This window comes from Tarenaya hassleriana, unplaced genomic scaffold (assembly GCF_000463585.1).
Source record: "Tarenaya hassleriana unplaced genomic scaffold, ASM46358v1 Cleome61, whole genome shotgun sequence".
NCBI lineage: Eukaryota > Viridiplantae > Streptophyta > Magnoliopsida > Brassicales > Cleomaceae > Tarenaya > Tarenaya hassleriana.
The window spans coordinates 476933-490070 of NW_010968608.1; the positions used below are offsets into that span (position 1 = coordinate 476933).

At 36.9% G+C, this 13138-nt stretch overlaps 1 protein-coding gene across 1 annotated transcript; it reads right to left on the reverse strand.

Annotated features, from left to right (window-relative positions):
* Window positions 1–872: 872 nt before the first annotated feature.
* LOC109116071 (uncharacterized mitochondrial protein AtMg00820-like) lies at window positions 873–1508 on the reverse strand. Its single transcript, XM_019200843.1, has 2 exons — window positions 1052–1508; window positions 873–931 (listed from the first exon to the last, which is right to left on the reverse strand). Exons 1-2 carry the CDS (start codon window positions 1506–1508, stop codon window positions 873–875), a joined length of 516 nt encoding a protein of 171 aa, XP_019056388.1.
* Between the last annotated feature and the right edge of the window lie 11630 nt (window positions 1509–13138).

A 13138-nucleotide genomic window follows, 5' to 3' on the forward strand; every position in this document is an offset into this window, starting at 1 on the left:
ATAATGCATTATTATTATTTTAAAATACTTATTAAAAATAATAATGCATTATTATTATTTTTATTTTTAGTAATATATATACATAATATATATATTTAATTATAATTATTTTTATACATTATTATTATTTTTAATAATAAATTTAATTATAATTATTTTTATTGTAATATATATGCATTAGTAATGATATATATATATATATATATATATATATATTTGTATATATATGTGAATTTATATGTATATATTAATTTAAATACATGTAGATGAATATTTAGATATTTAATAATATTTTTGAATGGTAGTCAGCAGTTTTTTGTTGAGTCAACAGTTTTTTTTGCTGAGTCAGCATTTTTTTGCTGAGTCAGCAGTTGCGTTTGTTTGATTTGGAAAAAATTTAAAATTTTGGGTATTTATGTGGGAATTTTGAAAAGTTCAGGTATTTATATGACAATTTTATAGTTCATGTATTTATTTGGGATTTTTGTAAAAGTTCGGATATTTTTATGCGATTACCCCTTGATTCAATATATGCATTGTTTACTATATAATAACTAAAATTCAAGATAGGGAGGGGAAGTTTGAAGAAGGCCGAACTATGTGTACTTGCTCGAACAGATCTGAAAGCTTCTCATGGAGATTGAAGATTGAAGATCTTCTAGCATAGGTTCCACCTATAAACATGTATGTAATTATGTATAGTAAGTTATGTTAGATAAATGGATATGAAAAGAATGAGAACCGGATAACTCTTCTAGGCGTGAGGATCACTTTGCAAAAACGTTATTTCGTCCCAAATGAGCAAACGGGATACCGAAACACGTTTATGAGATACAAAGAAGAGATAGTGATTTTGTTTTGCTCTACAACAATCACCAAAACAGGAAACTTGTGAAGAAGAAGATGAACTCCATGGCCGTTATCATCAAACCTGTTATATACGCATTTATCTGATTGATTCAGACGAAAACCGTTAACCAAAACAACTTCATCAAAGTTTTGATGCCATTGTTTGGGTGATTGTTTCAATCCATACAATGATTTGACTAACTTGCACACCTTGTGTGCTTGTCTTGATAGTATAAAACCTTCTCGTTGCCTTCTAGATCACCATTCAAGAATGCCGTTTTGACATCCATTTGGTGGAAACTGTCGACGTTTATCGCTGCAAGAGCAATCAACAATCTTATTGTAGCTATTCTAGCTACTAGTGCATACGTATCAAAGAAATCAATTCCCTCTTTTTGTCTAAAGCCTTGAGGTACTAGACGAGCCTTGAACTTATCTATTGTCCCGTCGACTCTCATCTTCTTTTTGAAGATCCATTTGCAACCTATAGGTTTACAACTTGGAGGTGGATCTACTAAGATCCATGTATTGTTACTCATGATGGAATCCATCTCATCATTTATTGCTTCCTTCCAGAAAGCGACGTCCTGCGATTTCATCATTTCGTCGTACGTCCTAGGATCTCCCTCGATATTATAGACATAAGCGAGTTGAGTCATGATTGACTCGTTTGTACCTTCAATGAGATACATCTGAAAGTCCGGACTAAAGGAGTTTTCTTTCCTTATACGTTTACCTCTACGAGGTTCACGTTGTCCGTCCTCTTGATCGTTTGCTCAACCACTTGTACTAGGTATAACAGGTGGTGGTTTATCTACCGAAGAAAATCGACTTTCGTCGAACAATGCATCTCTCGACTCGATAACCGTGTGAACGGATATGTAGTCGTTTGATTCTATTACATAGAACCTATAGGCTTTACTACGTAGAGCATAGCCTATAAAGATACATTCTATTCCTCTTTCACCCAACGTTTTTCTTTTAGGTTTCGGCACTTTCAATATTGCCCTACAATCCCAAATCCGAAAATAATTCGGATTCGGTTTCCGGTTGTACCATAACTCATATGGGGTAATCTTATTCCTTTTCGATGGAACTCGATTTAGAATATAACAAGCCGTTAATATGGCTTCACCCCAAAAACCCTCACTTAAACCCGAGTATGAAAGCATGGAATTAACCATTTCTTTCAAGACCCTAATTTTTCTTTCCGCTACACCATTTTGTTGTGGTGTGTAAGGTGCGGTAGTCTCATGAATCACTCCTACGGATTCAAAATACATAGGATCATAGTATTCTCCTCTCCTATCGGTCCTAAGCTTCTTTAGCTTAACCCCGAGATATAACTCAACCTCGGATTTATATGCTCTAAACCTATCAAGAACTTCATCCTTTGAATTCAACAAAAATACATAGCAAAACCGAGTAGAATCTTCTATGAATGTTACTACATACTTTTTATTTCCTAAAGACGGTGTACTATGCAAGTTACATAGATCACTATGTACTAGTTCCAATATTTTCGAACTCCGTTCTATGCTAGGAAATGAAAGATGGGTTATTTTTGTTTTCATGCATGTAATACATTTCTCATCATTCAACGTGCGTGGTGGAATTAAATCCATTTTCGACATAAGATTAACACGTTTGTAATGAACATTCCTAGTCTAGCATGCCACAATGTAGAAACATTAACATCAACGACATACAAAGAATTGCGATTATTATTATTAATGTTGAGTTTGAACATGTCATTACATAGATACCCTTGTCCCACAAACACACCACCTTTGGAAAGAATAAACTTATCGGCTCAAAGACCATCTTGAATCCGAACCGATTGAGAACACTACCCGACACAAGATTTCTCCTTACATCCGGAGCGTACAAAACATCCCGAAGGGTTAAAGTTTTCCCGGACGTAAACAATAACTCTACTTGTCCTTTCCCTAGAACTTTAGCCGTAGAGTCATTTCCCATGTAAAGCATGCTTCCTTCCTCCACGACTTCGAAAGTCTTGAAGAGTCCACGGTCTTTACATATGTGTCGTGTTGCTCCCGAATCGATCCATCATGATTTGTCAACCTCCTGTACATGATTTAATTCATAAATCATAGCAACAAAATTCATTATCGAATTTGTCAAAAAACAAACACGGTTACCTTGAGTGGCTTGGTCAAGGTTTTGATTTCCTTGACCTTGAACACTCTTTTTCCCGTGTTTGTTCTTCCACGAGTAGCAATCCCTCTTGAAGTATCCCGGTTTGTTACAAAACCAACAAGTTGTGTTTGATTTCGTTTTCTTCTTTGGGTTGTCCTTGGAGGAATTTTTGTTCAGTCTTTTTGCTCCCCGTTTCTCATCTTCTACAATGTTAACTGTGGAAGATGGAGAAACTAGTGCCCCTTTCCCATCTTGCATTCGAAGATCCTCTTCGATGCGAAGATGTGTTCCCAATTGTTCAAGAGTCATATCTTCTTTTTTGTGTTTCAGGGAACGCTTCACATCCTTCCAACTCGGTGGAAGTTTGTCAACAATGGACATACCTTTATGGTTTCATCCATAGTCAGTTTGTGTTGTGCAAATTGACTCAAGATCCTTTGTAGTTCATAGAATTGCTCCACGATCGATCTCGAATCAACCATCTTGTAAGCGTTGAAGTTGATTACAAGAAATCTTTTACTAGAGGCATCTTCGGAGAGATACTTTGCCTCTAGTGAATTCCACAACTCTTTTGCGGTTCCCTACTTCCACTCATCTCCACCAAAATAAAAACCCTAGGATCTCGATATCCTAATAGCTCTCTTCAAATCCTGACCCCAAATCCTCCAATGCATACATTTCCTTGTAGTTCAATGCATGTATACTCTTCTCTTCGTCGATGGCATTGAATCGGCTCAGAAAAAAGAAAAAAAATCCCCAAAGCCGCTATCAAGGCTAAACCATAGAAATGGATGAAGGACAAGATTTTCTCCAACACCGAGCCACCCGAACAGGTGTGCCTGAGATTTAGGCGTCAAAAAGAAGAAAAAAGATCAAAGGGTTGATTTTTCTTCCACTGGAAACCTGATGGGATGATTTTGGAGAAAGAAATTTCTATGGTATTGGTTGAGATGACGTCTCGGTGCTTAAGAATTATATCAAAAGCCACTGTCGGTTCTAGGTAGCTTGTTGCTCTTAGCAGTATCGAAAAAAAGCTGACCGATATTGTTCATCGTTTTTTATGAAATATATATATTTAACTTTAAAAAATAAATAAAATTATAAGAGATTAAAACTAATTACACCTAGTTGTTTCGTACGTGAACATCTTCACTATATTCACGTTCATATTCATGGATATATAATTAATGAGTATTGAATTATTTAAAAAACCTTTTATATTCTAACTAATGAGACCCGTATTAATCTAACTGTACTATTATATGTTGGAGATATTTAGTCTTTATCGGATCTTCTTTCATTTATTCGATTGGATACAAAAAGCCTCGATTCTCGCTTCAGCACGCTCTCTCTCTCACCTATCTGACGTCTTTAGCATAACACTACTAAGAAAGGGAAAAAATAACAAAATGAATTTTGCTGAAACTCACTCGTGTTTCCCATACAAATATGTTTCTGCCCAATGCCCTCAAGACTCAAGCTCTCTCAAATTTTTCTCTATTCACGCCTCTACCTTTCTGTAGCTCCTATGTCTAGTATTTATATGCAGTTCCTCCTCCTCTTTCCAATTTTGTGTTTTCCTTTCTTTTGAGATTCATTCTTTTTCTTCAAGATTTTAATTTTTCTTCAATGACATATTTCCTTTTTTTCTTCAAACTCATTCATTTGCTGATTCTTCTTCATATTGACATGATTCCTTTTTCCTTGAGATCTTCTAGATGTTAAATCTTCTCTTGATATCCTTTCCAATATTAACAGAGTGTCTCCGACCCCTGCCGTTATGCGGTTTCCCAATTGAAAATAAGGCATTCCAAGTTCTTGGAAACAGAGCTCATGAATGACTTCTTGGCTTCCCGATCGAAACAGGCGAGTTGCTATTACCGCTTTCCATCTCGGGTTTCTCATAATCCTTCAACTTTATCTTCATTTTTAGTAGCTTGAACTTCAAATCCTAGTTTTTCCTCTTCATTACAGGAAGTGAGTTTTAGGTGAAGGAAGAATGGAAGGTGATAGGTCTGGAAGAATATCAGTCTCATTCCATAACATCACGTATACGTTGGTGATGAAATATTGCTCTATAAACGATTTCGATCAAAATTGGATTTTACATTCGGAAAACCACAACTTGTCTCAGACAATTTATATTTACTACACCAAGATATTCTGATAAAAGTCTACTAAGTAATTCTGATTACTATTTACAAAGTTGAATAAACCTGTTAATGCAAACAGAGTACATTGTCTTCAACTAAAAACTTTAAGCATTTACTTCTTGACCCGTCCGAAAGACCACTAACCTGTAACATTATCTTGATCACATCCAGTGGACAAACAATTGTCAAAGCGATTGCCTCTAAATTTTCACATAAACCAAAATCAGTAATGAAATAAAAAAACGCCAAAAGAAAATCATCAAACGAAGCGAGATGAATCCTAAAGCACAAGAAATATCATCGAACTTACCAACGACAACTCTGGCATCGACGATGTAGATGACATCTTTGATGCTCCGGGAATCACCGGAAGAATCCCTACTTCCACTCATCTCCACAAAAAACAAAACCCTACGATCTCGATATCCCAATAACTCTCTTCAAATCTTGACCCCAAATCCTCCAATGCATACATTTGCCTTGTAGTTCAATGCATGTATACTCTTCTCTTCGTCGATGGCATTGAATCGACTCGGAAAAAAGAAAAAAAAATCTCCAAAGCCGCTGTCAAGGCTAAACCATAGAAATGGATGAAGGACAAGATTTTCTCCAACACCGAGCCACCCGAACAAGTGTGCCTGAGATTTAGGCGTCAAAAAGAAGAAAAAAGATCAAAGGGTTGATTTTTCTTCCACCGGAAACCTCATGGAATGATATTGGAGAAAGAAATTTCTATAGTGTTGGTTGAGATGACATCTCGGTGCTTGAGAATTATATCAAAAGCCACTGTCGGTTCTAGACAGATTGTTGCTCTTAGTAGTATCGAAAAAAAGCTGACTGATATTGTGCACCTTTTTTTTATGAAATATATATATATTTAACTTTAAAAAATAAATAAAATTATAAGAGATTAAAAGGGCTAATCGCATATAAATACCTGAATTTTTACAAAATTCCCAAATAAATACCTGAACTTTTCAAAACTTCCATATAAATACTCAAACTTTTAAAAAATTTCCAAATACAACAATTTTTGTTGACGGCGTTAATCGACGAAGTGATGGGATTCCGTTATAAATTAAACGGCGTTTATAAAATTTGGTTGTATTTGGAAGTTTTTTAAAAGTTTGGATATTTATGTGGAAGTTTTGAAAAGTTCATGTATTGATTTGAGAATTTTATGGTTCAGGTATTTATTTTGGAATTTTGTAAAAGTTCAGGTATTTATATGCGATTATTATTTACACCTAGTTGTTACGTACGTGAACATCTTCACTATATTCACGTTCATATTCATGGATATATAATTAATGAGTATTGAATTATTTAAAAAACCTTTTATTCTAACTAATGAGACACGTGTTATACACGTATTAATCTAACTGTACTATTATATCTTGGAGATATTTAGTCTCTATCAGATCTTCTTTCATTGATTCGATTGGATATAAAAAGTCTCGATTCTCGCTTGAGCACACTCTCTCTCTCACCTATCTGACGTCTTTAGCATAACACTACTAAGAAAGGGAAAAAACAACAAAATGAATTTTGCTGAGACTCACTCGTGTTTCCCATACAAATATGTTTCTGCCCAATGCCCTCAAGACTCAAGCTCTCTCAAATTTTTCTCTATTCACGTCTCTACCTTTCTGCAGCTCTTATGTCCAGTATTTATATGCAGTTCCTCCTCCTCTTTCCAATTTTGTGTTTTTCTTTCTTTTGAGATTCATTCTTTTTCTTCAAGATTTTAATTTTTCTTCAATGACGTGTTTCCTTTTTTTCTTCAAACTCATTCATTTGCTGATTCTTCCTTCTATTTCTTCATATTAACATGTTTCCTTTTTGCTTGAGATCTTCTAGATGTTAAATCTTCTCTTGATATCCTTTCCAATATTAACAGAGTGTCTCCGACCCCTGCCGTTATGCGGTTTCCCAATCGAAAATAAGACCTTCCAAGTTCTTGGAAACAGACCTCATGAACGACTTCTTCAGCAATGGTGGCTTCCCCATCGAAACCGGCGAGTTGTTATTATTGCTTTCCATCTCGAGTTTCTCATAATCCTTCACTTTTATCTTCATTTTTAGTAGCTTGAACTTCAAAACCTAGTTTTCCCTCTTCAACTTTGGAAATTCTTCATTACAGGAAGTGAGTTTTAGGTGAAGGAAGAATGAAAGGTGATGGATCTGGAAGAATATCAGTCTCATTCCATAACATCATGTAGACATTGTTTGTGACAGCCGAATCCTGAATCTCGTAATCAGGATGAGACACGTAGACAGATTACAAAACTCATATATAAAATAAAACACGGGATTTTTAAAACATTTTAAAATATCAATACACGCAGCGGAAAAATATTAATACAAACATTAGAAAGTATTTCATGTCCGAAACCGAAACCAAAACAACGTAATGATGGGATCAGTATCCCCAATCCAAACCATAGTTTTAAACTCTGTACATGTAGTGTAGCCTCGGTAGTTGTTGATCGTGCTGCTACTCACGCTCCTCGAGATCTGAAAAAGATTCAACAACGGAGGGCTAAGCATAAAGCTTAATGAATGGCTCAGGTTGAGTCCAGAAATCCCGTTCTCATGAAGAACGGTGCCAACTAATATTTCTATATAAGAATTTCCATTTTATATTTAATCAATTCACACATTAATCCGATTTAATTATTCATTACGATTATACCCTATGACCACCGTCTTAGGGTTGATTCATGCATCACTGATGTACGATAGTACTGACTCAATTCGTCTACTGGTACCATCGTATATCCCCTTGTCTTACCTAGTACTGACTCCACGTTGCCTATCAGTACTAAGTTCGACCGCTTCTCTGTAGTAGCACTGACTCAGTTCGTCTACCGGTATTACAACAGAGTCGTCCACTCAAATATCAGTACTGACTCCACGCCGTCAACCGGTACTGATGTTACACTTCTGTAATAATACTGACTCCATGCCATCAACCGGTACTATTACAGAAGCGTCCACACAAACTAGTACTGACTCAATTCGTCCACCGGTACTGGTATAGAAACCATCCATGTTTTCCACAATGCACTAGTACTGACTCAATTCGTCAACCGGTACTAGGTATTCCGTCCCCCTCATCCTAGTGCTGACTCCACTTCGGAAACCGGCACCAGGTATGAGGTTTGTCCATTGTCCAAACTCATACATACATGTTTTTCCTTTTTAGTCAAATTCGGTTTTCTCTCAGTAATTTAGTTCTCACACTCTCTTCGGTTTGAATTTCATTCTTAATCTCGTAAATTCTCTTGTTTCCCATATTAACTTATGAATTTCTTTTCTTTCGATTTATTTTTATTATGACTTCTTTTATTAAGTCTTGATTGAGTCAGTCCATTTAGTTGAACCGGTCCGACCGGAACCTTGGTTTACGGGTCTTTATGTTCTGGAATTATTTGGGTCGAATTATCCGATTTTCGCTACTAGACCGGCACAATCTGATGTCAAACCATCCGATCTAGATAAGTACTTTGGTAAGTTTCATTTCTATGTCTGGACCGGTTGATCTGTTCACCGGATCGGTCAGTCTTAGGGGGTGTGTTCTTAAATCATTATTTCTTATGTCTAGATTTTTATCTGTTTTCTATGTCAATTGTTACTCATTTATTACTAAACATCCCTAGGTCCTAAATTCTTGCAGAAATACTAATCTACACCATTAAACATGAGAATTGAATTTCACAGACTCAACTCAAAACCATTCACTATGTCTCCAAACTCCACGCGCATTGATTACTCTCTTCCCCCTCTCTTTCTCTTCTACTATCTTTATGTCCAAAATCGACTGAATTGAGAGATTGTCGTTTGGTTTTTCTAGGTCTAATGCCACGGTTTCCACCATGGCACTAACCTAGTTCTAGGACTATGCAACTGAAAGATAAATTTATAATTTCTTAATCCTAGAACAGAAAAATACTAAACTCGAAGAGAGATACTAACCTTAAACGGCGAGACTGAACCTGGTGACATCAGTACACCACTAGAAGACACCACAAAAGGCAACGTCCTCTACAATATCTACACCGCGGATAGATCCAACAATTGGATCTGGCCTGATAAGGCCTAAAAATTTATCGCTAGTCCGGAGAGGTTCCCGAGAGTTTATGGTCGTATTAGACTTCTTATAAAGCTCTCTAGATCCCCTATAAGACTTAGGACTTGGTGTGTTGAAGTCTTGAGCCAAACTCCCGTTATATAGAGTTCCAAATCCTTGAAAATGGGTAGAATTTTCGATGTGGGATTTTAGCTCGGTTACTATTCACGGTTACTATTCACCGACACTATTCACGGTTACTATTCACCGATACTATTCATTGACACTATTCACGGTTACTATTCACCGATACTATTCATTGACACTATTCACAGTTACTATTCACCATTTTACCGATTTATGCAAATTCGACCGAGTTTCCACATCGTTTCATATTTCGGTTGAATTAAATTAATTCAACCAAATTTGACCAAATTCGTACGAGTTACTTTTACTCGATCGAATCGATTCTCCGCCACTATAGACCATTCTGTCCGACTTTCCAGGCTGACCAGTCTGATCTATTTTTGTGTCTTTTTCCCGATGTTGTACCTTGTATTTAAACCAATTACATGTCCCGTCTATTTAATTATTGTCTTTGAAAATAATTAAATATTGAAATCAGATTTCGGGGTATTACAAGCCTGTGACAACCCAGGATTGTCGATGCGAGAGGCATGGACAAGGGGCGGCTCCTGGCGAGCTTCTAGGTAGGGGTATAGGGATGAATCGAATGCACTAGAATGAGAGGGATCGGAGGGCTGTGTAGGTATGGGACTACTGTTGAAAGACAAGAGAACGACGAATGTGTTACGGGTGATGTTGAAATACATGATACAGTTGGAACGAAGACTAATTGTGAAGATTTGGAGGATAACTTCACCAAGAAGAAACCAAATCTGATCACTTGTGTTACAAGCAAAGAGGAGCACGAAAATACCTATTGAAGATGCTGCATTCCTTCTCCCCATGCTCTAATAAATGGGATTGCAACAGCTCTTTGCTAATATCTAGACCATACTTTATGCTCCATGCTTAGTTGCCTTTTTACTTTATTGTCTCCCCTACACCTAGCTCTTTTTCTCCTAGATGTTACTTTGTTGTCTCCCCAACAGCTAGTTTTTCTCCTATTTATATCTGATGTACATCTCATTCAAATTAAAAAACAAGTTGAATACAAAAGAACTTCTCTCCATTCATCTATTTTCGTCACTCTATATTCAACCATTCTTTCTCCCATCTTTCTTTCATTGTTAAGCACCAAATTTGCAGAAAATCTTTATGGTATCAGAGCATTAAGGTCCAAGACCCCTCTGTTCCAAATATATTTCTATTCCGCTGCATAAACCAAAGCAAATTCCTTCTTATCTTTCTTTGATAGAAAGAGGAGTCTGCTAGTGTTCTCAACCCATTTCCTACCCTTTTTTTTTTCTTCTGCTTCCCTTTTGTTTTACATTTTTCAATTGAAAAGCCTATGGATACTCAATCAAAACTCATTCCTATCACCCTCAATGGTGAAAACTACTTCTACTGGACAAAAGCTGCAACAACAGCTCTCAACAGCAAAGGATTGTGGGAGCATGTTTCAACCGAAAAACGGTTCTTTCCCCCACAAGAAGTGGCATTTGAAGGAGAGACACCGGAACAAGCACAACAACGAATGCAAAGGAATCAACAAAGTGTGCTCGATTTTAACAAATGGAAACAGGAGGATAGTCAAGCCTTGGTTATACTTCAAGGCTCCCTGGAACCTTATCTTCTGCAGTCTTTCATTTCCCATGACACAACAAAATCGCTTTGGGAATCCCTGCAGAATGTTTACGGTAACCTTTCCAATGTTAGTCGAATTTTTGAGTTAAAAAAGAAACTTTTTCACCTACAGCAGAATGATCAGCCATTCAACAAGATTCAAGGCGAATTTTCTGCTTTATGGGCTGAACTTGAAGAAATTAGGCCAACTTCTATCGATCCACAAATCGTTATGGAAAGAGCTCAAGAAGACAAGGTGTTCTCCATTCTTACCACTCTTAATGCATCATTTAGTGATCTGATTTATTATGTACTTCGACAACCTAAGCTTCCAACATTTGAAGAGGTATGTATGATGATTAAGAGGGAAGAGGGAGGTCGAAATTTATTCACCGGTCCTCATGAGCTTGCACATTACACTACAAAACCTACTGCAAATAACTATGCTCCAAGGGACAGAAAATCCTTTTATTGTGAGCATTGCAAACGTCAAGGGCACACCAAAGACCGCTGTTGGGTGGTTAATCCTCATCTAAAACCATCAAGGTATAAAGACGCTCCTCGTCGCGGTTCTGCAATGACCGCCGGTCATGATACCACTTCAAACGATGGAACCATCAGCCTCACAACTGATGAGATGAGAGGCCTTAAACAACTTCTTCAATCTCTCAACAAAGAGATTGGTAATCTTTCTATACTATCCTCTATTGTTATTGACTCGGATACTGATACCACTCCAATACTTGGTGTTATACTCTCAAACCATTTGGCATCACAAAACATATGGGTTGTTGCATCCGAGTCAATAACAATAGAGGATAGTATAGAAGTTGCAAATGGTAAGAATGTTCCTGTCAAAGGTTTTGGAAAAATTCGACTTTTTAATCGTGATATCACAGCCTTATATATACCGGATTTTCATGCTAACCTTCTGTCCATTGCTAAATTTGTTGAAGAGAATCCTTGTCGTGTTATTTTCGATACTAATGGTGTCTCATTTCAGGATATTAACTCAGACCATGTGTTTGGAAATGGCACAAGGACGGGCAATCTCTTTTACATCGCAGAATCTCATTCTAGTTTTTTCTCCGTTTCACCTAGTGTGTGGCATGCTCGCTTTGGACATCCACACTCTAAAGTTTTACATTTACTTGTTCCCAACGTTAAGTCATTTGAACACATTTGTGAAGCTTGTACTTTAGGGAAACATTGTCGAACGGTTTTTCCGATTTCCTCTACTATCTATGAGCATGCTTTTGATTTAGTTCATTCGGATGTATGGACTGCTCCTTGCTTTTCTCGTGATAATTTCAAATACTTTGTGACTTTTATTGATGAAAAAACCAAGTATACATGTATAACACTTTTAAAACAGAAAAGTGATGTGTTTGGTGCATTGAAAAACTATCTTGCTTATGTAGCTAATCAATTTGGTGTTAAGATAAAATGTTTGAGAACAGATAATGGAGGTGAATACATGAGTTGTAAATTTAGGGAATACCTACTTCAAGAAGGCATTATACATCAAAGATCTTGCTCATATACCCCACAACAAAATGGTGTTGCCGAAAGGAAAAACCGTCATTTGATGGAAGTGTCAAGAACTCTCCTATTTCATCGCCAAGTTCCCAAAACATATTGGAGTGATGCAGTGACAATGGCCTGCTATCTAATCAATCGCTTACCAACTCAAGTGCTCAACGACAAATCACCATATGAGGTACTATTTAATCGTCTCCTATCTCCAGCCCAATCAGCATCACAATAGGCCACGAGCTCGGTATGCTTGTTGTTTTCCATCCATATGCCTTTGTTTGGTGTTCCCTTTAGGTATTTGAGTATGCGGTCCACCATTTGCCAATGCGTCGTAGTTGGAGAGTGCATCCATTGACTAACCTGATGAACAGCAAAGCTTATATCAGGACGTGTAATTGTAAGGTAGATTAGCTTACCTACAACGCGACGATATTGTTCCAAGTCTTGGAATGATTCCCCCTCGCGTTGATCCTTGAAGTTCTCTTCTATAGGCGTGCGCACCGGTTTAGCTCCGAGTTTACCTGTTTCTTTTAGTAAGTCAAGAATGTATTTACGCTGTGACAAAAACAAAGCATCAGTAGTACGTGTAACTTCGATTCCAAGAAAGTATCTAAGTATA

Bases quoted from the DNA above. Each gene is read 5' to 3' on its own strand.
- LOC109116071 (XM_019200843.1), bottom strand. From the start codon at position 1,508: ATGACTCAACTCGCTTATGTCTATAATATCGAGGGAGATCCTAGGACG. The intron at 932-1,051 runs GTTAGTCAAATC...CGTATATAACAG, and splicing joins CAAGCACACAAGGTGTGCAA to GTTTGATGATAACGGCCATG.